The sequence below is a fragment of the Cervus elaphus genome, chromosome 31 (assembly GCF_910594005.1).
Source record: "Cervus elaphus chromosome 31, mCerEla1.1, whole genome shotgun sequence".
In the NCBI taxonomy this organism is placed as follows: domain Eukaryota; kingdom Metazoa; phylum Chordata; class Mammalia; order Artiodactyla; family Cervidae; genus Cervus; species Cervus elaphus.
The window spans coordinates 9015886-9042826 of record NC_057845.1 but is presented as its reverse complement, the minus strand read 5'-3'; the positions used below and the strand labels follow the sequence as shown (position 1 = coordinate 9042826).

At 42.3% G+C, this 26941-nt stretch overlaps 2 protein-coding genes across 4 annotated transcripts in view; both read right to left on the bottom strand.

Annotated features, from left to right (window-relative positions):
- LTN1 (listerin E3 ubiquitin protein ligase 1) overlaps nucleotides 1-1690 on the bottom strand; it is a 55281-nt gene extending 53591 nt beyond the window's left edge. For both annotated transcript variants that reach the window (XM_043892791.1, XM_043892792.1), the window contains exon 1: nucleotides 1547-1690. In XM_043892791.1, coding sequence (XP_043748726.1) covers nucleotides 1547-1588 — 42 coding nt within the window. In that variant the 5' untranslated portion in view covers nucleotides 1589-1690. The remainder of the gene's footprint in view (nucleotides 1-1546) is intronic.
- A 9735-nt stretch (nucleotides 1691-11425) lies between these two features.
- RWDD2B (RWD domain containing 2B) lies at nucleotides 11426-24216 on the bottom strand. 2 transcript variants are annotated; one of them, XM_043892626.1, is made up of 6 exons: nucleotides 24079-24216; nucleotides 19645-19815; nucleotides 16033-16259; nucleotides 15871-15938; nucleotides 15391-15753; nucleotides 11426-12665 (listed from the first exon to the last, which is right to left on the bottom strand). In XM_043892626.1, the coding sequence occupies exons 3-6, from the start codon at nucleotides 16237-16239 to the stop codon at nucleotides 12431-12433; spliced, it is 873 nt and encodes a 290-aa protein (XP_043748561.1). In that variant the 5' UTR covers nucleotides 16240-16259; nucleotides 19645-19815; nucleotides 24079-24216; the 3' UTR covers nucleotides 11426-12430. The 2 variants fall into 2 exon arrangements, with proteins under 2 accessions (XP_043748561.1, XP_043748562.1); XM_043892627.1 differs by having other exon boundaries at nucleotides 19645-19786.
- Between the last annotated feature and the right edge of the window lie 2725 nt (nucleotides 24217-26941).

Below are 26941 nucleotides of genomic sequence, written 5' to 3'. Positions count from 1 at the left end.
CAGTCGTGTCTGACTCTTTGCAGCCCTATGGACTGCAGTCCGCCAGGCTCCTCTGTTCATGGGATTACAGGCCAGAAGACTGGAGTGGGTTGCCATGCCCTCCTCCAGAGGATCTTCCCTACCCAGATATTGAACCCAAATCTCTCGTGGCTCCTGCACTGGCAGGCTGGTTCTTTACCACTAGTGCCAACTGGGAAGCCCTACCAATTGTTATTTCTAGGTAAAGAATTTATAAGTTGTTGCTCCAATATTCTTGCAACTTATCCTCATATTTGGAACATTTCAAAACTAAACACTGAGAAAAACTTTTAAATAAAAAATTAAAATTAAATGAGGATGGAAGTAAACTATTTAAAAGAGTACTGACACAGGCTAGTTACTGTTACTATTGTTGACATTATTAACCACAAAAGAAGACTGACAGATCTAAGAAAACCACGGCACTGAAATCACTAAAACTGGATCAGAAAGAAGCATCTTCATGAAATTAGACTGCGCCATTAAAAACCTAAAGTACCATAAAAAATATCTTTATAAAAAATACACCATTATGACATTCTCAGTCTTGTATGTTTAGTCTACCCTGGGGTTTAAACAAGTATTTAGTGAACTTCTGCTATATGCTAATCCTTGGTCTAGGTTCCAAAGATAATAAATAGCAGCAGATAAAAACACCACCTACCTTCATAAAATACTTAGGTCCTATACTAATATTCTAACGAAGCAAGACAGTAAATGAAGCAGGACAACCAACAAATAGTATGTTAGAAGTCGGATATGCAATGGGATAAAATAAAGCAGGAAAAGAGAACAGGGAGCGGTGGCGGGGTGGGGGTGGAGGGGAAGGTTACAACTGAAAATAGGGTGATCATGAGAGACCTCACTGAGATGTCTCGAGCAAAATTTGGAGCCACCTACAAAAGAGCGTTGGGAGCCTGCCATGCAAGGTCAAGGTTCGGGAAGAGATCAGTGTGGCCTGATGGAGTGAGAGACAAGGAAGCTAAAGATGGGGTCGGAGATGTAAAGGGGCCCGAGCAGACCCCATATCGCGTATATATATCATCGTGAGAGCTTTGCCTATACCCTGATGGATGTGGGGAGCCACAGCAGGCTTTTGAGGGAAGGAGCGACGTGATCCGAGACTCCGCGCACTCCAGGCTCACCTTAACTATCTCCCACTCCACTCCCTTGTTCACGATGCTACCCCCTGCTACCCTGGCCAGGCAGCCTTCCAGGTGAAGCTGACACTGAACCAATTCTTAACGAAAACGGGGGGGAGTGGGAGGGGGGTGGCTACGAAGTGTGCTCAACTGGGGACAGCTGGGCACGGTAACATCTTTCCCCTCTGCTTAACATCCCCATTCTGCTCAGATATATCCCACCCCGCCCGCAGGGACGCACACAGAACAGAGAGGTCACACTGGACACGCAAACACATGCCACCCCACAGTCGCGCTCCACACAACCTCCGGCCATGCGCCGGGCAGACAGGGCCAGCCGCAGCGATGAGAGGACTCCCGCGCCAGCTGGGTCACCCTGCACTCACCCTCAGGTTCCCCTTGGTCCTCTGCTTGTTCTTCCCGCCCATGGTCGAGGTCTCAGCCGCACCCCCAGCCCGCAGCCCCCGGGTTGACACAGCCGGGCCACAACTTCCGGCCCCTGGCACCGGAAAAGGGCTCACAGGAAAAGCTTCCCCCGACCCGCCCCTTCCGCCACCCACCCCGCCCATCTCCCGCCCTACTTCCGCCCCCACCTCCTGCCGCTTCCCTGACCAACCGCTGCGGGATACGTCACACTTGGAGCCACGCCCATGTGAGTGATGTAATTCCTGCCCAGTAGGAAGCCACGCCTTGGAGACCCAAGGCGCCAAATCCTGTTTTCCTCGCTTTGCTAAGGTAAGATTTGATCCCTCCTTAGCGGTAGGAGAATTTCTAAAATTCCTGCATGTCCCCACCTCCTTTGATTCTAGCCAGTTCTGCATTTAATTTTGCATTCTCTTATCCCCACCAGCTTCCTGCTTATTTAGAACTTGAAAACATGTTTCATACCAGTAGTCCTGTATGCATGTGAGAGTTGGACTGTGAAGATAGCTGAGCGCCGAAGAATTGATGGTTTTGAACTGTGGTTTTGGAGAAGACTCTTGAGAGTCCCTTGGACTGCAAGGAGATCCAACCAGCCAATCCTCAAGGAAATCAGTCCTGAATATTCACTGAAAGGACTAATGTTGAAGCTGAAACTCCAATCCTTTGGCCATCTGATGGGAAGAGCTGACTCATCTGAAAAGACCCTGATGCTGGGAAAGATTGAAGGCGGGAGGAGAAGGGGACGACAGAAGATGAGATGGTTGGATGGCATCACCCACTCAATAGACCTGAGTTTGAGTAAACTCGGGGAGTTGGTGATGGACAGGGAGGCCTGGCATGCTGCAGTCCATGGGGTCGCAAAGAATCAGACACGACTGAGAGGCTGAACTGAACACTAAAGCTAGCATGTAATAGGTACCATTTATTGAAGGCCTGCTGAGTGCCGTGTGCGTAAGATTTAAGGACATTTACAAACGTCTCATTTAATCTTTGCAGCGTCATTTGAGATAGGCACGATCCCATCCATGTTTATAAACAGAGCGAGGGTCGGCAGAGTAAGCCTCTTGCCCTGGCTCCTGCTGCCAATGCGCAGTGTAGACAGGACTCGAACGCAGCTTTTTCTGACTCTGCTCCTAGATGTTAATTACCTGCGCCCTGTCCCAGGCAACGCACGGCTCAGAGCCGCTCGGCTTGCTTGTATTTCCAAGTGGCCTCACATCGTAGTTTCAGAGTTCACTCTGGTGATGTCCACTCTGTAAGGATGTGTTCCTTCCCTTTTTCCCTTATGCTTAAGTAAAGGAAGCTGCTAGAGGAGAGTCTGAGCCCTTGATCCTCCATAACTGCTCACTTATAAGTAAAATGAGGGCTTCTTCCTTCGTGGCCCAGCTGGTAAAGAATCTGCCTGTAATGCGGGAGACCTGGGTTCGATCCTTGGGTTGGGAAGGTCCCCTGGAGAAGGGAATGACTACCCATTCCAGTATTCTGACTTGGAGAATTCCATGGACTATATAGTCCCTGGGGTTGCACAGAGTTGGACACGACTAAGTAACTTTTCACCAGCAATAGGAGATTGGCCTGAGCTAAAAGGGAGGTATTTGCATACAAGGGTAGCCATAGAATGACCATGTTGTGGCTGAAGGAAGATGGGAAGATGTTCAGTTCAGTCGCTCAGTCGTGTTCGACTTTGAGACCCCATGGACTGCAGCACACCAGGCTTCCCTGTCCATCACCAACTCCCAGAGCTTGCTCAAACTCATGTCCATCAAGTCAGTGATGCCATCCAACCATCTCATCCTCTGTCATCCCCTTCTCCTGCCTTCGATCTTTCCCAGCATTGGGGTCTTTTCCAATGAAAATTTTCTATTTTGAAAATGTTAGACCTTTCAAAATGCAATTATCACCATCTCACCTGGATGTTTCTTAGAAATGCAGACTGCCAGGCCCACTTTGGGACTATTAAGTCAGATTTTACATTTTTAACTATGTTCCAGATCTTGTTAAAATTTGAAAAGGACCAGAGTGATTAGCTATGCCCGTTTACTAAATTCTACTTATTCTTACTTCAAAATAACTAATGATTGTATTTCTATTTCCTTGGTACCATCCACATTTCATAACAAGGATTCATACCTCTTGATGTAGACCTTCAAACTATTCCAAACCACACAGGTCTCTGATTTTCCTAAAACACCATTTTATGATTGATTTGAGCGTTTGAAAATAGTCTCCATTATGTAACAGTTTCCAGTGCTCATCTTTTTCATCATTACTTAATCTTTTCAAGATAAGAGCCTTTTAAACCAGAGTAAACAGTGCCTACCAAAAGAGGTAATATTATGTCACGGTCAGTCATTTCAACCATATCCGACTCTTTGTGACCCCGTGGACTGTAGTTCCCCAGGCTCCTCAGTCCATGAGATTCTCCAAGCAAGAATACTGGAGTGGATTGCCATTGCCTTCTCCAAATATTATGTCAGTTTCCATCAAAATATCCATAACTAATTTAATCCAAAGAATTAATGAACTTTGGAAATATGATTTAAAATTTTATCTGGAAGAATAAAAGAATTAAAAGGATATTTTTTGTAAATAACAGAAATTTGTCATATCAGATTATAACATCTATTTTGACATTATCAAATAATAAACAAGTTTTAAAGTAAAAGACCTAATTAAAGATAATTGTCTAATCCAAAATACATAAAAATTAAAACAATGTAGATGCAATACCTAGAGGAAAAAGGCTACAAAAACTTAGGGTCATAACTAGAAAGAGGATGGGAAATTATAATAGCTGAAATGTCAATTCTCAAAAGCTAAGTTTGAAACCTGTATACTCCCAGCAGCATTCTCAGTGAGATTTTTGTTTTCAGATATCTTGAAACTATCTCAAAAGCTCATATGAAAGAATAGGGAAAGATACTTTGGAAAGCAGGCATAATAATGGTTTGTCCTAATAAACTTCAAAACTCAAGATAATGCCAATACAATCCTCACTGTGTTGTTAGGACTAAACTGAAATAGAATAGCAAATCTGGAACTCACACTCAGGCTCTGATGAAAGCGGCATGTCCTATGTCTGAAGAATATGGATTATTCAAAAATATCACTGAAACAACTGCTTACCTTTTGAAGAAATAATTTTAGTACATACTTCTTGAAAGTGTTAGTTGCTCAGTCCTGTCTGACTCTTTGCAACCCCATGGACTGTTATGTAGCCTGCCAGTCTCCTCTGTCCATGAGATTCTCCAGGCAAGAATACTGGAGTGGGTTGCTGTTCCCTTCTCCAGGGGATCTTCCCAACCCAGGAATCAAACCCAGATCTCCTGCATTGTAGGCAGATTCTTCACTTACTTCATGCAGCACTGTAAAATGAACTACTGATGACTGAATGTTAAAGCCATAGGGACTTCCCTGGTGACCCAGTGTTTAAGATTCTGAGCTCCCAATGCAGAGGGCCCAGGTTCAATCCCTGGTCAGGGAACTAGATTTCACATGCTGCAACTAAGACCTGATGGAGCTAAATAAATAGTTTTTTTAAATAAAGCCATAAGATATGGCATAGGGATACATATATTATTAAACTACAAAGAAATATATGGGAATGACAAATTCTTTAGGGTGGAGTTATACTGCCAAAGAATAGGATTAGAATCAGCAAAAGTACACAAGAGGCTTTCAACCACATTTGTATAGTAGAAGGGTAAAGTTTTGCTTGTCAGTAAAGTTCTTTTAAAGTAGTTGGTAAGATTATGACTTCATTTTTTACTTCTTTTTACCTTTTTCTATAAGGTAAATGTTCATAGTAAAATAAATAGTATGGATGTTACATATCTACTTCACAATAAGATTTTTTAAAACAAACAAAAAATTATGAGTTCTATAGACACATTTCCAAATTATCTCGGCGTAGGGAAATATTCCCAGTCAATGTGCCAAAGACAGAATATCATAAAGAAAATGACTGATACATTTAAGTAACATTAATTGGAAAGTTTTTTTTTTTTCTATGTCAGAAAAAAACAAATAGACAAACTTGGGGAATATCTGTAACATTAACTAGATGTTAATAGGCTTACCATTAAAAAAATTCTTACAGGGAGCCCCCTAGTGGTCCTGGGTTAAGACTTGGCCTCCCAACACAGAGGCTGTGGGTTCAATCCCTGGTTGGGGAGATGCAATCCCTCCTGCTTCTAGGCCAAAAAAACAAAACATAAAACTGAAGCAATACTGTAGTAAGTTCAATAAAGACTTGAAAAAACAAATGGTCCACATTAAAAAAATAAATCTTAGAAAGAAATAACTAAGGTTAAAATAGTTCTATTTAAAAAATTCTTACAAAAAATATTTTAAGGCTGCCCATTTACATAAAAATTAAGTAAGGCATAAACAGGCAATTCAGAGCAAAAGAAATATAACTGACCAGTACACATATAAAAAGTGATTAACTCACACTAGAAGTCAAATGAGGTGAAGTGCTAAGTCGCTTCTTTCATGTCTGACTCTGCAACCCTATGGGCTGCAGCCAGCCAGGCTCCTCTGTCCATGGGATTCTCCAGGCAAGAACATATATGTACATTGCCTGGGGACATATGTATACCGATGGCTGAATCATGTTGATGTTTGACAGAAAACAACAAAATTCTGTAAGGCAATTATCCTTACCCAGATCAAAAGTCAAATGAAGATAACATAAAACAATATAGATTTTTTTTCCATCTATTAAGTTGGCAATATGATAATAACCAGTGTTGGTAAAAATCTAGGGCAAAGGAAATTTTATAAGTCTTTGCAATTTTCATTTCTCAACCTTTCACAAGTACAATTGGCAAGACAAATCCAGAATTCCAGAGTGAAATTCCATTTCTTGAAATCTAACTTAAAGAGATAATAATGGATGCTCAGAGCAGCTTTGTTTTTGAAACTACACCAAACCAGGGAACTGCTGAAATCAATTACAGTGCACTCAGACAACCGAACATAAGACAGTCTTGAAAATAATTAATTTCATGGAAATGTTTACAACCTATTGTTTTATCAAAGAAGGCAGATAACAAAGCAGCACAGACACTATGACTTGTGTAAAAACAGCAAAGACCACATATACAAAAATAATATGCTAAAAAACGTAAAACAAGGTTATGGGTGAGTTTTATATCCAGTTATTTGTACATTTTATACAATGGTTACCTTTCCAATAAAAACGTACTGCACAGATTTACTTGCATATATTTTGGGGGGTGGGGAGAAAAGAAAACAAGTTTACAAAACTCAAAATGCCAAACACCCCAGGGGAAAAAAATTAAGTCTCTGTACTACATGAGCAAAACTTGTATATTTAATCATCCAAAGCAAATGATTCTTCAGGGACTATTTGAAAATAGATAGTCTGAAAATATTTTAAGAACAAAAGTGATGGTCTATCAAAATTTACTTTTTCCAAGAAACTATATATTTGTATAATTGTATCACTTTACTGTAATAGAGAAGTTAACACATTGTAAATCAATTATATTTTGATAAATTTTTAAAAAAGAACTCCGATAAAACGAACTTTAGGTCAATAAACAAGATTTTTTTTTCCTAAAAAAATTACTGTTTTCTATCATATTTTAGTTTCGGTTACATTTAGTGTTATTTAAAGAATCATTATGGCTGATTCATGTCAATGTATGGCAAAAACCACTACAATATATTAAATAAATAAATAAATTTTTAAAAAAGTATCATTAATTAGAACTTCAAAATATCTCAAGACCACAATATTGTTGAGAACTCGAGTCATTTAAATTTCTCTAAAACTACTTCAATTTGTTTAAAACAATAGAGTATCAGTTTAAAACGAAAGAAAAATATTTTTAATATTAAAAAAATAATTAAGCCTCCATTTCAGTAATTCCTTGGTTAGAATCCAGGGACACCCTGGTCCTCGAAGACACCATTCAGGTCCCTGAAACATCATGCCTCCAATTATTCCAGCTGTTAGCAACACCTGGGCAATCCCAAGAGAATGTGGATCGATGCCATTTTCCCCCCCGAAAGATAAATATTAAAAAGAAAAAAGGTGCATCTCAGCACCAGAAGAAGAGTTGGAGGCTGCCCGCCTGAAGGACAGCCCACAGAGTCAGCACCGAGCCAGAAGATCAGACACCAGCGCCCCCTGCCGGGCAGCCCCAATACGCCTTTGCCCCTAGGAGCGAGCGTGCTTCCGGGGCGCATGCGTGAAGTCACCGCAGGGGCCTCCCCGCTGCTCAGGCGGAGGTCAGGTGACCTGGGAGCCTGTGAGCGAGGCGCGTGAATTCTGGCCAGGTGTACTTGGGAGCGTCTCGGAACCCTGGTGTCCGTAGGTAGCCAGTCACCTGCTTTACGCCGCTGAGCCGGAATCTTCCCTCCCCGGGTTCTGCTCCTCCAAGGAGCAGATGTCTGCCTTTGACATTTCATAGAGATGGCAGAGGCAGAGGACTTGAAGGCGAACATCCCTCCTACGACGCGGTGGGGTCAGATTGCCAGATGTTGCTAAAGGGGAAGGCTCCTGGTGCCCCTTGGCAGAATTTTTGTGGACTTAGATCTTCCCTGGTGGCTCAGGCGGTAAAGCATTTACCTGTAATGCCGGTAGAGCCGGGTTCAATCGCTGGGTCGAGAAGATCCCCTGAAGAAGGGGAATAACTCCAGTATTCTTGTCTGGAAAATCCCATGGACCGAGGAGCCTGAAGGGCTGCAGTCCATGGGGTCGCAAAGAGTCGGACACGACTGAGCGATTTCACTTTCTTTTTCAAGTTTGTACTAAGTAGTTGTAATCATTGTTTCAGGGGGACAGGGAACTTTCAAGTAATGTACCTGTCCTTCAGTTCAGTTCAGTCGCTCAGTTTACTCAAACTCATGTCCATTGAGTCGATGATGCCATCCAACCATCTCATCCTCTATCGTTCCCTTCTCCTCCTGCCTTCAATCTTTCTCAGCATCAGGGTGTTTTCCAATGAGTCAGTTCTTCGCATAAGGTGGCCAAAGTATTGGAGTTTCAGCTTCAGCATCAGTCCTTCCATTTAATATTCAGGACTAATTTCCTTTAAAAGGACTGGTTGGATCTCCTTGCAGTCCAACGGACTCTCAAGAGTCTTCTCCAACACCACAGTTCAAAAGCCTCAATTCTTCAACGCTCAGCTTTCTTTATAGTCCAACTCTCACATCCGTACATGACTAATAGAAAAACCACAGCCTTGACTAGATGGACCTTTGTTGGCAAAGTGGTCTCTGCTTTTTAATATGCTGTCTAGGTTGGTCATAACCTTCCAAGGAGTAAGCATCTTTTAATTTCATGGCTGCAGTCACCATCTGCAGTGATTTTGGAGCCCCCCAAAATAAATTCTGACAGTGTTTCCATTGTTTCTCCATCTATTTGCCATGAAGTGATGGGACTGGATGCCATGATCTTAGTTTTCTGAATGTTGAGCTTTAAGCCAACATTTTCACTCTCCTCTTTCACTTGCATCAAGAGGCTCTTTAGTTCTTCACTTTCTGCCGTAAGGGTGGTGTCATCTGCAGATCCGAGGTTATTGCTATTTCTCCCAGCAATCTTGAGTCCAGCTTGTGCTTCATCCAGCCCAGAGTTTCTCATGATGTACTCTGCATGGAAGTTAAATAAGCAGGGTGACAATATACAGCCTTGATGTACTCCTTTTCCTGATTGGAACCAGTCTGTTGTTCCATGTCCAGTTCTAACTGTTGCTTCCTGACCTGCATACAGATTTCTCAAGAGGCAGGTCAGGTGGTCTGGTATTCCCATCGCTTTCAGAATTTTCCACAGTTTTGGTGATTCACACAGTCGAAGGTTTTGGCATAGTCAATAAAGCAGAAATAGATGTTTTTCTGGAACTCTCTTGCTTTTTCGATGATGCAGTGGATGTTGGCAATTTGATCTCTGGTTCCTCTGCCTTTTCTAAAGCCAGCTTGAACATCTGGAAGGTCATGGTTCCTGTAATCCTGAAGCCTGGTTTGGAGAATTTTGAGCATTACTTTACTAGTGTGTGAGATGAGTGCAATTGTGCAGTAGTTTGAGCATTCTTTGGCATTGCATCAATTCTTCTTATGTTCTATTAACTCTTGGCTGCCTGGTAGCTTTAATGGAATTTCATGAATGATATATTGTTGGGTTTCCCTGATATACAACTTTCTTTAAAAAAAAAAAACTGTGCTTGTTACTTTTATATAGGTGCCAAAAGTAATCATCAGTTATGCTAGATAGCAGATAAGTTTTTTTGTTTGTTTTTTTAATACACTCTGTCAAATTAATGTGCAGGGGGTAGGGCTGGCTTTGATTAAGTTAATCCAAACTTAATTTGGTTTTATGAGGTTAATTTTAGAATTTTTTTGATTTTGTTTTGATCGACTTGAGAAAACTATTGTTTGTACCAGAATTACTTTTACAAATAAAAATGGTTATGTAGCCAATGTTTCCTGCTAACACTCTTGCTTTCTATAGATTCAATCAATTATGTTAAACATAACTTGATTTGAGACTAAGACTTTCTTTTAAAGATTTATCATTTCTTTATAGATGATTTCAGTTCAAGATGTTTTTCAGATTAATACATTGACAAACTGTCATCATGGGATAGACATCATGCAATCATACTGAATAATTTTACATTTAAGGATGTTTATATATGTAGTACATTGGTTTGGTTGGTTAGTCACCAAGTCGTGTCTGACTCTTTTGTGACCTTATGGACTGTATGTAACCTGCCAGGCTTCTCTGTCCGTGAGACTTCCCGGGCAAGAACACTGGTGTGGGTTGCCATCTCCTTCTCCAGGGGATTCTCCCAACCCAGGGATTACACCTCTGTCTCGGCACTGGCAGGCAAGTTCTTTACCACTGAGCCACCAGGGAAGCCCATGATCATTGGTAAAAGTCTAAAAAATCTATATTTCCTATTACATTTTAGTTTCTTACAGCTTATATGGTGTCTTTTACATTATATAATATAGGCAGACTATCTAACTTGTTTTCTTTATTGATGACTAATACTTTGATTCATTTTCAGAGAAAATTTCTTAATTATGAGGTTGAAAACTCTGTACTTCTCTTGGTCACTGTGTTAATAGTTCAATGTCTAAATTTGACAGCTGTCTGGGAAGAAAGCTTATAAAGCTACATTATTATAGTCTATGTTTTTATATTACACTTGAGATCAATGTATTTATACATACAATGTGTTTTTCATTAAAATAGTGTCCAACTATTTTAGTTGTTTTAGTAGTTTATCCCTGCTGAAAGTAACATGGCATCACCTTGTCCCCTTGTTGGACTGTTGTTGCCATGTTGGTATCATGCTTGGTAGGGTACTGCATCCCAGTCTGGAAGTGGCTGGGGAAGTCAGAAAGTAAGGTACAGCTGGTCCGTCTGGCTGTGTGGTGGCCGCGGAGGAAGGACTGGCATTTCCAGGGCAGCTGACAGGGCACCCGGGAGGTGGGCATCAGGGAGGTGGGCAGCAGGGAGGGAACCTGAGAAGGCACCTAAGACTCGCATCGGTGAATACCATTTGGATTCTTCCCTGTGTGTGTATCTAAGATGTATCCACCTTTCCTTGTAGTTCTACTTTATCCCTTTTGTTTTCTCCCTAGCATTGGATAATATGTAGCATAATGTACTTATTCTCTTAGTGACGGCCGCATAAGTTGCCTCCAACTGTTTTACTAAGATAAACAATGCATGTGCCCCCCACCTCCACCCATTCCTCCATCCGAGTCTCACTCCTCAAGGAATACCCAACACACAGGATCAACCTGAGTAATAGCAGTTAGTAAATATTTAATCATCACTTTTGAAACTGGTTTATGCAGGATCTCAAAAACCAGGTTGTGTGTTTATTTGAGTGGGTCAATTTGCTGAAAGTAGATTTACAGAAAGCCACTTGCAGAATGAAAAAAATTTGTCAAAATCCAATTTGCCAAAAACAAATGCTCTAAATTACCAATTCCATGCACGCTTGAGACCTATTAAAAAATCTTCAAAGCCTTCTGTGAGGTAAGCCAAGAAGCAGGGGCAGAGTGTGAGTGTACAAAAATACAGATGAACTGCAAACTCTGTTTCAGAAAAATCTCACCTGTCTTTGTACCAAATGGCCAGGGTACCTGCAAAACTAATGCTCTGAAAAAAATCTAATTGGCAAATTCACTTCCAGCTGCTAGTAACAGGCACAGAAATACAAATAAAACTGGTTTTATTTCCTAATAAGCTATCTAGAGATAGGCAGGGGCTAGTGTTGGATCAGCAGTTCAACTGCTTGAGGACTGGCATCTCTGTGGCTCTCTTGACCCCTCCTTCCTTCGTGGCTACTGGACTATTGCAGCTCCAGTGATCATTTTGGTGTTTGTGACAGAAGAGACGGAAGAGGTGCCCTAGTTGCATCTATCACTTTAATCAGGGAAGCAAAAGTTTTTCCAGAGATTCCATGGTCAAAGCTGTGTCCCCCAGCCACCCTAGCTGCAAGAGAGTCTGTGACAGTGAGCCTTTAGCCTTTCGAGGTTCTTTAGTGGACACAGATACAGGGGGAAGGGATTGTGGATGGGTGGCAAGATGGACCACCCACGTTATAATATAATTAATTTCTCTTTCAAAACGGGTAGCTTGTAAGTCAAGAAATGTCTACCAATAATTTTAAGATTATAAATTAAAACTCAGTTCTAACCATGACATTTTTAACAGATGCATTTCTGCTACATTGCTTTTCCTCTTTTTCCTCCTTGACATTCTAGAGTGGGACTAAAGTCAAATTAATCTTTCAAGCAAAAGAGAGGAAAAAGTCAAAAGACCAACAGTGGCAAAACGCTTTCAGCCACTCCCCTGCTCACTGTCCTTCCACACCAAACAACATCTGGAAAACATTCCCACATCCATTGGCATTCAAAAACTGATACAGTTGACCAAAGTCCATGTGGTTTCCTCTGGCTCCATTAACACTGAATACTTTTTCTTCAAAAACTGAAAATTTTCTTTGTCTCTCCATGTCCTCACTTGTACCATCAAAAGGAATGTCTTCTCGATGGCGAATTAAAATTCTCTTCCAGTTTAATTTTCTGAGCCTGAAAAGAAATGTTCAGAGTAGAAATTTTGAAGATGTGTATTCTAAAGCCCTGAAAGTAGAAGCTATAAAATAGATTTATCAATGCCTTTTCCTAGAAGTAAAGAAATGTCCTTTTATCTCACATGGATTTTATTTTAATCAAATATGATTCCAGGAATACGTGATCAGTCATGTCTGTTTTGCAATGCTATGAACTGTAAGCCCACCAGGCTCCTTTGTCCAAGAGCTTTTCCAGGCAAGAATACTGGAGTGGGTTGCCATTTCCCCCATATCCCATCCGCAAACTCATTTACTGCCATTATCACTGCCTGGTATCAGCATTTAACAAATGTAGAAATTCCTGAATCTCAACCTCTTGAAGGGGCTTGTCATTTAGAGTATCGGTAGAGAAATAAGATTCCCTGGTGGCTCAGACGGTAAAGAATTTGCTGCAATGCAGGAGACCTGGATTCAGTTCCTGGGTCAGGAAGATCCCTGGGAGAAGGGAATGGCAACCCACTCTAGTATTCTTGCCTGGAGAATTCCAGGGACGCAGGAGCCTGGCAGGCTACAGTCCATGGGGTCGCTAAGAGTTGGACACGACTGAGCGACTGACACTTTTCATTTCTCACTTTCATAGAAATAAGATTAGAAATCTCCTTGTTCCATAGGGTACACACAACTTACGGCATCGCTAAGATGAGAGAAGAATCAGATCCATAGAAATGGAGGGGACAGTAGGCAGTGTTGTGGGCAGGGGCGGGACTTAACATCTATCTACAGAACATCTTCTCTGCGCCGAGGTGAGGGGAGTACGCTGACCAAATGTGAGTGCTGTTTTAGACTAAATCCTGATATGACTTCAGGGACACACAGATTTCCACATCTCTAGTATCACGTGATACATGACACAGTGACAGACTTTTTTTTCTTGGGCTCCAAAATCACTGCAGATGGTGACTGCAGCCATGAAATTAAGAGACGTTTGCTCCTTGGACAAATAGCTATGACAAACCTAGACAGCATATTAAAAAGCAGAGACATTACTTTGCCAACAAAGGTCTGTCAAAGCTATGGTTTTCCCAGGAGTCATGTATGGATGCGAGAGACTATAAAGAAAGCTGAGCACCAAAGAATTGCTGCTTTTGAACTGTGGTGTTCGAGAAGACTCTTGAGAGTCCCTTGGACTGCTAGGAGATCCAACCAGTCCATCCTAAAGGAAATCAGTCATGGATATTCATTGGAAGGACTGATGCTGAAGCTGAAGCTCCAATACTTTGGCCACCTGATGTAAAGCACTGACTCATTGGAAAGGACCCTGATGCTGGGAGAGATTGTGGGCAGGAGGAGACGGGGACGACAGAGGATGAGATGGCTGGCTGACTCATCACCGACATGAGTTTGAGCAAGCTCCGGGAGTTGGTGATGGACAGGGAAGCCTGGTGTGCTGCAGTCCATGGGGTCGCAAAGAGTCAGTCACGACTGAGGGACTGAACTGAACTGAGTATCATGTTGCAGACGTAATAATTGACAAGGCAGACAGAAGTTGTGAAAGACTTGGACTTCTCTGGTGGTTCAGTGGATAAGAATACACCTGCCAGTGCAGGGTTCGATCGCTGGTCCAGCGAGATTCTACATACTGTGAAGCCACTAAGCCCATGAGCCACAATTCCTGAAGACTGCATGCTTTAGGGCCGTGAGCCACAACTCCTGAAGCCTGCACAGCTTAGGGCCCGCAAACCACAACTCCTGAAGCCTGCATGCTTTAGGGCCCGCAAACCACAACTCCTGAAGCCTGCATGGCTTAGGGCCCGCAAACCACAACTCCTGAAGCCTGCACAGCTTAGGGCCTGCAAACCACAACTCCTGAAGCCTGCATGCTTTAGGGCCTGCAAACCACAACTCCTGAAGCCTGCACAGCTTAGGGCCTGCAAACCACAACTCCTGAAGCCTGCATGCTTTAGGGCCCGCGAGCCACAACTCCTGAAGCCTGCATGCTTTAGGGCCTGCAAACCACAACTCCTGAAGCCTGCATGCTTTAGGGCCTGCAAACCACAACTCCTGAAGACTGCACAGCTTAGGGCCCGAAAACCACAACTCCTGAAGCCTGCCCAGCTTAGGGCCCACGAACCACAACTCCTGAAGCCTGCATTGCTTAGGGCCGCGAGCCACAACTCCTGAAGCCTGTCCAGCTTAGGGCCCGTGAACCACAACTCCTGAAGCCTGCATGGCTTAGGGCCCGTGAGCCACAACTCCTGAAGCCTGCATCCTTTAGGGCCTACAAACCACAACTCCTGAAGCCTGCACGGCTTAGGGCCCGTGAGCCACAACTCCTGAAGCCTGCATGGCTTAGGGCCCACGAGCCACAACTCCTGAAGCCTGCATGGCTTAGGGCCCGTGAGCCACAACTCCTGAAGCCTGCATGGCTTAGGGCCCACGAGCCACAACTCCTGAAGCCTGCATGCTTTAGGGCCCACGAGCCACAACTCCTGAAGCCTGCATGCTTTAGGGCCCACGAGCCGCAACTCCTGAAGCCCACGCCTGGTGCCCCAGAGCCAGCAAGTCACAACTACTGAGCCCGTGTGTGTAGAACCTGTGCTCTGCGACAAGAGAAGCCACAATGAGAAGCCCACAGAGCACAACTAGAGAGAAGTGTCCACTCGCTGTAAGAGGAGAGAAAGCCCGCACATAGCAACGAAGACCCCAGCGCATCCACAAAACAAAAAAGGGTTGTGATGGCCAACCTTGACCAGAATTCTTCACAGGTGCTCTGTGGGCCTTCCACACAAACAACACCAGGTTTCCCAGGCATGCTAAACCCAGAGAGGGAAAGCTCCTTTGCCCACTCGAGAATATTTTTTCTTTTGTATTTGTTGTAGATGTGATGGCTGTAGATCCAGAGCCTTGTGAGAACGTGGTGGCCCGGCTGGACTGTACTTCCCGGAGCAGGGGACGGGGTGACGTCTTTGCTGATGTAGCCAGAAGCATGTTCTCGAACCCACTCTGTGGCATTCAGTATACAGACATCTCCGAGACAGTTCTTTTGTAGGTATGCGGTCAGATCCGTGTTCAGCTGAGCCTGCTCGGATCTACTTAATAATTCGGACCTGATGGAAAAGATATGGGATTAAATATTAAATGAATTTTCTCAGAACAAACTTGAGAACTGCTTTTGTTCTCAGATTAGTTTTGACCTCTAAAGTTGGCCAGGGTCTGTAACATACCTGACAGTAATTTCAGGCAGAACTGCAGGGTATTTAAAAGGAAGAATACAGGCCAGAGAAAACATCACCTGATTTAAAAAAAGAGAGAGAAAGAAAAACTGCCCTAAGTGCTGTTTTAAGTTGAGACATATTTCAATGCTTCCAGAAGTAAAACTGAATTACCATTGCTTCCTCAGATACGTCCAGGTTCATACTGATTGTAAAGTAAACTTTTGAAGATCGTCCTTCCATGGTCCTCTTTTCAATGCACTCTTTCAGTTCTGCTAAAGCCAGCTGGTCGTTCACGATGAGCTCGTTCTCACCGGGGAACATACTGGCCAGCAGGTCTAACTCAGAGAGTTGGGCCTCTGCCTGTTCAATCTCAGTCATTTCGGGGTACCTGTAAGTTTCTAAGAAGGTAAGGATAAGAGAGACATTTAAAAATACAATCCTGGGAGAACTCAACATGGGTACATATTGAATATGGGTACTTACTGAAAATTTGATTTCTTAATAAAATATGACATTTAATCAGAATACCTTCTGTGTTACTTTCAGATGTAATATACTAAGGATCCAAAGGGGTTTCCCTGGTGGCTCGGTTGGTAAAGAATCTGCCTGCAATGTGGGACACCCAGGTTTGATCCTTGGGTCAGGAAGATCCCCTGGAGAAAGGAATAGCAATCTACCCCAGAATTCTTGCCTGGGAAATCCCATAGATAGAGGAGCCTGGCGGGCTACAGTCCATGAGGTGGCAAAGAGTTGGACACGATTCAGCAACTAAACCACCACCACGGATCCAAACTACAGGACAACCCAATGACAGTGATAAAACTCTAAAAAAACCAGGCATCAAATTCCTTTGTATGCAGATAGTTGATGTGGCATCTCGAGATACCACAATGAGCAATTACATGGAAGTAAACTAACTGTGTAGTCCAAAAGGCATATCAATGATATAATCAGGAGCGAGGCTCTGATTGGTTACCTTGGAAACTCAGAATGAAAAGAATAAGGAAGAAAGTTAGATGTGTGGCCACTTTTTTCTCCTAATATTCATTAGTTTTTAAAAAATAGAAGAATGTGAAAAACAGAAAATAAAGGCTAATTATCCCATAGCTCAAGTAACTCATGTCAACAACAGAAAAAAAGCACAAGATTGTAAAATGCAAATGATGGACAAAGGTTAAAAAGTGAAGACACAGTTTGCTACTGGTGATTGCTTCCCCTAGCTAAGTCCCCCATCCAAGGCAGAGATTTTGGTGTTTCAGAAACATTTTAGGCATTACACATATACATATATGGAAAACACATGGAGATATAATGTGTAAATAAATGTAGACAATGAAATATATAATTAAAATATATTCTCAAGGGGTCATATTTATAAACCTTTTGTGCTTACTGCCTAACTCTCTCCCCACCAAATGTATTTTGGACATCTATTCACTGTCAGCACATAGATCGATCTATCTTATTCTTTCTGGTGGTTGACTATCATAGTGAATCAGATAGATATGTCATAATTCATTGCATTCCTTATCTACTGATGGGCACCTGGGTTTTTTCCACATTTTTGCTATTACGAACACTTCTATAATGGAACTTTATATATACGCATACACACACATAAAGACACACAGTTTGGTGAGCTGTGAATAATATATATACAAGAATAAGTTTGCAGAGGTGGCTGATTGGTATAGCATTAAAAAGTTTGGATACTGTCAAGTTGCCTCCAGAAAGCTGCTACATGGAAGTTTAAAATTTTCACACAGTCCCCTGCTTGAAAAAAATTCTTGGCACAGAGTCTTTATATGTTGTTCTGTGAGCCATTCATTAGTTTTTATTTTTAAGGAGGCAGGCTCACCAGCCTTTTCTTTTACAGCTTCTGGACTTTGAATCTTTGTTGGAAGATTCTTCCCCACTCCAAGGTCATAAAGATTACAAGATGCTAATCAAAATTGGATTTTAAAACATTTCTTAGAATTTGATAACTTGATTTTCATTTGCAAGAAAGTGCGGGGCCATCTAATAAAACATGGAGGCTGAGCACATGTGTTAATTTCTCTCTCTTTTCCCTCCATTAGAGTACAGGAATAGATTGTTAAATATGAAGGGACAGGAAATGACAGATAAAAGCTGTCAACAAAATACAGGAAGGTGGAGAGGGGTCAATGAGTCACAGCTAACTCAGATTTCAGCTTTCTTCCCTTTATTAACTGCTTGGTCAGGTGGGGAAGGGAACTGCAGCGCTGCAGAAGGGCTCAGAACTGTCAATACCAGCTACTTTGGAAAGCTGCTGTGTGTATGCTGTAGAAAACACGAATTTGTTGAAACTCTAGAGTCTAGACTTTAGACTCTCTTTCAGGGTTTCTTAATATTGGCACTACATATCTGATGGCGGAATCACAAGTTATAAGACTGTTGTTCTAAATGTATGTAGAAGAAAAATTTAAGATTATTATATCATTGAATTAAAAGTGACATAAGGTTTCTGTATTTTACTGACACCGGTAAAATATGACATCAGCAGACTATAATGGGTTGCTGCTTCTTCAGTGGCAAGTCTGGGATATTTGAGGCAAAAAAAAATCCCCAAAGGAGTGATCATCATGTCCTTCCTTGGATCCCGAGGTCCTTCACTGATCTGTCACCCTCTCTCCACCTTTCAGAATATTTTTGTGTTTTATATATATATATATTCTTTTGGGGAAGTATAGGAAAAATATCCTGAAAAGTGGAAGTCCCTCTAACACAATGTTTTTATCAAGTTGGCATTAAAAAAAAAAGGGGGGGAAACTTGTTATAAGGAAAGCTGATCTAAAAATTCTAATCTTATGAAGCTGATCTAAAGAAAAACCAGCACATAAAAATGTGTTTCTAACGATGGTCACTGTCAATAATAAGAAAAAATTCAGAAATGGCTTAACTGTTCAGCAACAGAACAGTAGTTAAGTAAATACATAGGCATACCTTGGAGATACTGCAGGTTTAATTCTAGACCACCACAATAAAGTAAGTATCACATTAATGTGAGTGACACAAATATTTTGATTTCTCAGTGCATATAAAAGTTATGTTTATACTACACTGTAATCTGTTAAGTATGCAATAGAATTATGTAAAAAAAATACATACTTTAATGATAATCTTTTTGTAATAATGACATCAAAGATCACTGGTCACAGATCACTATAACAAATGTAATAATAATGAAAAGTTTGAAATATTGTGAGAATTGCCAAAATGTGACAGACACAAAGTGAGCAAATGCTGTTGGAAAAATACCAAGAGATGTGCTCAAGAGTTGCAACAAACCTTCAATTTGTAAAAAACAAAAAACACAGTATCTTCAAAATGCAATAAAATGAGATTTGCCTGTACATCCTGTACACCCAAACAGTAGAATATTATGAAATAACTTAAAAAATGGATATTGACATTGATGTTCATGATGTATGGTTACCTAAAATAGTAGATTGTAAAAATAAATAAATGAAAATAGTAGATTGTAGAACAATATAAATAATCTTAATCAATAAATACTACTACTATTCCTTCTTATACCATCACATGTACATGAAAAAAAAATCACAAAGAGAATTCACAAAACTATTAATAGTTGGCTAATGTGGGTTGGCAGAAGGATTTTCACCTTTTAATTTGTATGTTTCTATATTGCTTGAAGTTCATGATTAGCATGTAGTACCTCTAAATTCACTAGAAAGGAATAAGAGTTATGCTTCTGAATGGAAAACTGAATCCCACTGATGCAGAGGAAACATGGCTTACCTTCTCAACGAGAATTCACTCTGGGGAATCAAACACCATTATTTCAGTCGGTGGTGTCTTCATGGACTTCCTTTTCATCTTTGGTAAAGGTTGACCGGGCAGCTATTATCTGTAGAGCTTCATCCTTCATTCTCTCCTGGAACTATTTAGTTTGAAGATCAGGACTTATATCTAATAAAATATAGAACAGTGAAGGTAAAAAGGCCAAGTGTTAAGTGACCAGTATTATCACAAGGATTAAAATGAGGGCATGATCAATATAATGGGTCTTCAAAGAAAGATTTGAGGAAGGTGGCAGGATTTGAATTGAGCCTTAAAGGAAGGGTAAGACTTAGACAAGGGAGGAGGAGGCCTAATGTGGCGAGGGAAGAAAGGTGTGCAGGGCAAGAAACCCCACAAAAAACAGCATGGACCTGAAGCTGTCCCTTCTTCACAAGTCCATCTGCCCAGCTGTAATTCAGGGACTCATCCTTTGGAATATTTCTCCTTATGCTACTTACTGTTTGTCCTCTAAACCCATTCTTGGTCCTTCTTTACCCTTCCCTGGAATCCAGACAGCGGACCTCCACAGCCTACAGCACCCAAGTCTTCTGCATTTCTTATGGTTGGCAAGTGCTCTGGCTGGAAGTGGGAGGACGGGAGGAGAAAGAGGCCAGGGTATTTCTTCATTATTCTTTCCCTGCTTTGGTGGGATTCTGACAATCACCTCTGACCAAGCTCCTGCAGGCAGCCCTTCACTTCTTTAGCGCCAGTAGAACTTTCAGCCTAGAGAAGGTCATGGTTCCTTTAAATCTGGCCACACCTTGGGACTCCCCTGTGGTCTAGTGGTTAAGACTCTGTGTTTCCACTGCAGGGGGTGTGCATTTGATCCCTGGTCAGGGAACTAAGATCCCCTCGTACCATGTGGTATGGCCAAAAGATATACATGTACATGTGTGTGGGCTTAGTCGCTCAGTCATGTCTGACTCTTTGTGACCCCATGGACTGTGGCCCACCAGGCTCCTCTGTCCATGGAATTTTCCATGCAAGGATAGTGGAGTGCGTTGCCATTCTCTTCTCCAGGGGATGTATGTATATACACATGCTGGGAGCCAACACACGAGACCCTACCCATGACAAGGTCATGAGGGAGAAAACCTGATGGGCAAGGCGGATCAGGTTTTCAGGGATTCCGAAAAGCTGCCCCCGGCACTCACCTTAAAGATGATATCTGTCTTTCTGATGCTTGCTTCAATAGACTACTCTCTAATTTCTGTGACACAGGCAGAAGGCCTTCCCCGATCTCTTTCCAAATAAGAATCAATTTAGAACTTTAATCAATAAGTTTCCCAGGTGGTGCTATTTTATGAGATTAACCAGAGTGAAAGGAGTGTTTTGATTTAAACTCCTTTGCTGGTATTTTAGTTTTAGTTTGTTTGGCAAATGCATTTATGCCCTTGGTACTAATATGCATGATTGCTTATAATACCCAAATCATAAAATAGCATAAAGAACCTGATCATATAAACGCCCTAGTAGACACAGAGCCCTTTGGGGAGTGAGGAAGTCCTATTAGAAAACATAAGAAAAATTATTCTAAAGGTGGTTATTGGGTTGACATTTGCTTGCTGTGTTTTGCTTGCTGTGTTTTTGCTTTTAATGTGCTAAGGTTATGTTATAGAAACCATTGTTAATATAGTTAAAGATCTAGAGAAATAAGAGCTTAGCCCTAGTATGGTAACAATGAGATGGTTGTTAATTGTCAGCCAGGAGTGCTAGGCAGAAGCTGCCTCACCGAAGCCACAGAGTCTGTGTTGGGTAACCTTCTCAGATAAATGCAATTGACAACTTCTGCAGAAGGATTAATTTTTGTGTTAACAAGGTTATACTTCTACTCTGTACTGTTGCCCTATGAGACTGCTACCTTTCAGTTAAGGTCACCATAGAAAGAGAAAATAGGTTTACATTCACCTGACGTGCATAAAATGTTAATAGGCCCCAAGGCCAGAAGATAATGTACAAGACCCTCAGAAACAAAAAAAGTATGCAGAAAACACCCTGGTTTCGTGAAGGACAAGCTGACGTAATGTTAAACTATCTTCCCCTTAGAAATGTACTAACTTAGGATATAAAAGCTATGGTAAAAAATAAAGGATTGCCAGACTCTGCCAGCTGCACACCCCCGTCTGGTCACTCTCTCTCTCTCTCTCTTTCTCTCTCTCTCCCTTGCAGACTTGGCCCTGTCAAGGCTGGTCTCATGTGTCTTCTCTCTCTCGCCGACGCCGTTCATCCTGAGGGTACCCCCTGGATCCTGCCGAGGCTGGACCCCGGCACACACACACACACACACATATATCTTCAGCATATATATATATATCTTCAGAAATATTTAAAACTCCTGGACTATTAGAATTCCTTATTTTTTCCAGTCCTGTTGGAGTTGGGGAACTAGGAAACAACTCGTCAGACGGTTATGAGAGGAGGTGAGTTTACTTTGGTTTTTATCATAGTGGTTTAAGTATACTCTGTTGCCAGACTGCCAAGCTGCAACTCCCAGCTTCACCAACTGTGTGCTTCACTTCCCATCTCCAGAATGGGAATGACAGGGCTGCTGTAAGTTATTAAATGAGGATGTGTGGGAAGTGCTTAAAATGATGCCTGGCAACAGAGTAAATGACATAAGAGCTTGCTATTTTTATATTCAATCAACAAATATTTCTTGTGCACCTATTGTATGTCAAGCACTAAGACTGCAATGATGGACTAAAGTAACCAAAAAAAAAAAAAAAAAAAATCTGTGCTGTCAGAGATTTAACCTAATGGGAGCAGACTATGATAACAGAACACATACACACACACACACACACACACCGCCATGCCCTCTTCCTGGGGATCTTCCCGACCCAGGGATTGAACACACGTCTCCAGCCGCTCCTCCCCCACCCCCCACATATATGTCCAGTGAGTAACTGTTATGAAGAAGATAAGATAAGGTGCAAGTTGTTAGGGGTGGTTCAATTATACACAGGCTGTTCAGGGACAGCCTTTTTGCTAAGGTGACTGGGGGGGAATGAGACTTGAAGGCACTGAAGAAGAAAGCCACGTGTTGAAATGGGCAAAAAGTCTTCCAGGCAAAAGGAACAGCATGTCCACAGTCCAGGAAGCAGGATGATACATCAGGTGGCTGGAGCAGAGTGAGCCAGGGGCAGGGTTTTAGGACAAAAGGTTGGCGAGGAAATCAGGGGCAGTCATGTTGGAACTCACAGGGAATGACCAGGATTTAGGATTTTTAAAAATATATATTTATTATGTATTCAGCTGTGCCAGTTCTTAGTTGCAGCCCTGGGGATCTTGCCACATCCGACCACCAAGGAAGTCCCAGGATTTGGGGTTTTATCCTGACTGATATGGAAGGCCACTGTAGGAGTCTGACTTATTAAAAGGCTCACACTCACTGCTGGGAAGAAGGATGGAAGCAGAGTTAGCAGGTAGGCACTACAATGATAGAAGGAGAGATGATGGTGGCTTGGATTAGGGTATGGTAGTGGAGGTGGTGAGCAACTGTTCATGTTCTAGACATGTATTAAGAGTAGACCCAACAGGATCATTGATGAATTACATGTGATATGTAAGAATAACTCCGAGGCTTCGAGAAAACTGGAAGAACGGACCTGCCATTTACTTGGATGGGGAAGATGGTGGAAATCTGAAGCTTGGTCTTAGACAGACTAGGTAATGAAATGCCTATCAAGCCACCCAGTAAGTAGAGACGTTCAGCAGGCAGCTAGATGAACAACTACGGCGTTTATAAGAGATCTGGCTGAAGATGTAATTTAGGGAGTATTGAGCATTTCTCCAAAAGCACGTTTGTCAGTCAGGGAGTGAGTTACTTCGGGTACAGGCCTCATTGAGTTTGGAGGTCTGGGTCTCAGCGACGCATGGGTGGACAGCTACCGGAGTGATGTCACAAATAAGTGATTTGTCCAGTTATTTTCGCAGACGAGGTTTCAGTCACAGAAACACCTTGAACAGGATTTTCTCACTCAAGGTTTTAGTGAATATCACCGTAAGAACGCAGAATGACACGAGCTTCCTTTCTTTTTCCCTTGCAGTTTTTTTTCTTTTTATTGACTATTATATTTTTTAAAGGACTTGACTGTTCAAGTCCTAACTTATTCAGAAAGTTTCCCCTGGCCCCTACCCTAACGCAAACCATGTTCAGGACGTGTGTGCTGTGTGTGTGTTTCGGTGGGGGGGCGGGGGGCGTGGGGCGCGGTGGAGAGGAGACGAGGGTGGGCGGGGCCAGGAAACGCGACGCTAGTTCTAACCAATGAGCGGTGAGAAGTTAGTGGGGAGGCGGCGCCACCAGGTCGCCGAGTTACCGAGCGGTGGACTGGGCCGCCGCAGCGTAGGAACTCCCGGTCCGCAGGCGCCACCGGTGGACAGAAGACTCACCTCGAGCCATGGGCCCACTCAGTGCTGTAATCCCGCGTTTCCTGGCTGCACAAACGGCTCGATTCGTATTCGGAGACACCCTCAAGGATCCCAGGGCCAGCAAACCGGAAGCCGACAAACAGCCTTGGTCCGGCCGCCTGAGGAGAGTGAGACTCCGCCCTCCCGGACGGACGCGTGCGCGTTCTCAAGCCCGCGCGCCCCGGAAGTCGGAGCTGAGAAAACCGAGATCCCTGGGCCCGGCTTCGTTTCTGTCAGCCGGATAGTTTTTGTTCTTCCCTATTCGCGTTTCCCAGCTGCTGGCACTGTCAGTGAGAAGCAGGGCCGGCAAGTTACCTGGGTCAGGATATCGTCCATTGAAGTAACGCTCCTCAAATCCGAACTTGGGGCGGAGTCCTTCGGGGATCTTGGTATAACGCAGATGAGATTCGGAAGGTAGCCTTGGAGTCCCACGTTTTGCATTCCTAAGATCTTCCCAGGTAGTAGCGGTCCTGCTGGCCCCTGAACGACGCTGAGTAGGCAGTAGGGACCGGTGAGCGTGGATAGTGGCCGTGGCGATCCTAGGAAGAACCCTGTGCCAACACAGGAATTTATCTGCGCTAATGAAGGACAGTTTTAAGCTGACTCCCCAACACGAGAGTAATTAAAAGATATTTTTCTTAACCAACTAAATATACTCAATGTACTTTTTCCTCTATTGTATATATTCATTATAGAAATCTCATAAGATTTATCGGCTAGATATTGGCTCTTCCCTGATAGCTCAAATGGCAAAGAATTTGCCTGAAATGCGGGAGACTTGAGTTTGATCCCTGGGTTGGGAAGATCCCCTGGAGGAGGGCTTGGCAACCAGCTTCAGTATTCTTGCCTGGAGAATCCACACAGACAGAGATGCTTGGCGGGCTACAGTCCATAAGGTCGCAGAGTCGGAGACGACTGAGCGACCAAGACCAGTACAGCACAAGCTGGTATTGATATTAGGTACGATCATTGCTAATTTTTTTTTTCTTTTTACAAAAATAAGATGTGTTTAAAGGTCTTCATAGCTGCATCTTCTACATGGTGTTTTGTGAGCATTTTTCAGTGTCATTAAATAATCTTTCTCCAACTTTTATGGAACATTTCAAGCATTACAGCAAAGTTGAGAGAATTTCACAGTGACGCAATTCACAAAGAAAGGAAAAGGAGGAAGTTGATTTTGCTCCCCAAAGGAGTTTTGGAATGTCTGAAGACATTTTGAGTTGTCACAACTGGAAGGGTGTGTGCTTTGGGCATCTAATGGGTAGAATCCAGGGATACTGCTCAACTTACCAGGGTGCACCAGGGTATCGCCCCTACAAAAAATTTGCTGGTCTAAGATGCCGGCAGTGCTAAGGTTAAGAAACTGACCTCAACAATGCCTAACTAGCTTTGTCATAGATCTAATTCATCCATCCCATCTCTTTTAATGCATTTCAAAGTAAACTGCAGACATTAGTCTACTTCTAAGTACTTAAGCATGCATAACATTAGGATTTCAATTATGTAGTTTTTTTTTAAGTAAAAAGGAAATGTAAATGTATATTTGCTGAGTTTTGACAAATTCATACACCTTGGTAACTCAAATCCTATTAAAATGTAGAACATTACAGCACCCCAGAAAATTCTTTCAGGTTCCTTCCCAGTCAGTCCTCAACCAACCCAACAGGCAACTATTAGTCTTTTTTTTTTTCTCTCCACACCATAATTAGTTTTGCCTGTTCTAGAACTTAATAGAGATGGAATTATCCAGTAGGTACTTTTGTGTAAGGCTTCTTTGTGTGTATCCATGTTCTTGTGTGTATCAGTAATTTCTTTTTATTCCTTAGTTGTATCCACTCAGTGACTATACCTCAGTTCTTCCATTCCTCTTTCGATGGAGACATGGGCCGTTTGCAGTTTTTTGGCTATTATGAGTAAGGCTGCTGTGAATAGTCAAGTACCAGCATTTCTCATGACTGAATTTCTTCAGTAAGTATCAAGTATTATGTTCCAAACACTTCTAGGTTCTAGAGATATAGCCACGAGATATAGAACAAGACAAAAGATGCCCCCATCTCAGAGAGCTTAGGTCTGCTTGTTTCTGGGTATTTATGGGGGCAGGGGAGAAGGAAATGGCACCCCACTCCAGTATTCTTGCCTGGAAACCCCACAGACAGAGGAGGCTGGCGGGCTACAGTCCATGGGGTGGCAAAGAATCAATCAAGACTGAGTAATACACACACATAAGGTTGGAGGTGGGGCAGGGGGTAAATACATTAGTAACTATGAAACAAAAATACCAAATGGTGATAAATGCTGGGTAGAGAAGTAAAATAAGGTGATGTGAGTGATAGAGTAGCCATGTTACCTATGTTTTTCAGCCAATTTCTTTATGTGAAAGTGACTTTTAAAGTGTGAACAGAATTAAAAGATCAAAAGTGAATGGCATTCTAGGTGTGGTACAATGGCCCTAAGGCCATTTTAGAATAGAAAGAAGGAAAAAAAACAAGGTCTATCTGCTAAATGTTAAAACTTAAAAAATTATATAAGCAGTATAGAGCAGGAGAGCCCTTTACCCCACTAAATTTAACCATCATTACTCTGGCCAATTCGACAGGTTAGGGTGCCACTTTCTTAACCTACTTTTATCAGATTACTAGTAACGATGACTATTTCTTTTTATCATGTTTTTATTGTGAATTACCTGTTTATATCCTTTGCCTGCTTTTCTATTGGAACCTGCATCTTTCCCCCTAGCGATTATTGTGCCTTCTGCATAAGACTAAACTCCAAGGCGACGAAGCCTGTGTTTATTTCACTTTACAGAGGGCTTGGCACTTAACCTATTTCTAACGCATAAACAGTA

Bases quoted from the DNA above. Each gene is read 5' to 3' on its own strand.
- RWDD2B (XM_043892626.1), bottom strand. From the start codon at position 16,239: ATGACTGAGATTGAACAGGCAGAGGCCCAACTCTCTGAGTTAGACCTG. The intron at 15,754-15,870 runs GTATGTTACAGA...CTTTTCCATCAG, and splicing joins CTGCCTGAAATTACTGTCAG to GTCCGAATTATTAAGTAGAT. The intron at 12,666-15,390 runs GTTGGCCATCAC...ATTTCTTTTCAG, and splicing joins TGTGAAGAATTCTGGTCAAG to GCTCAGAAAATTAAACTGGA.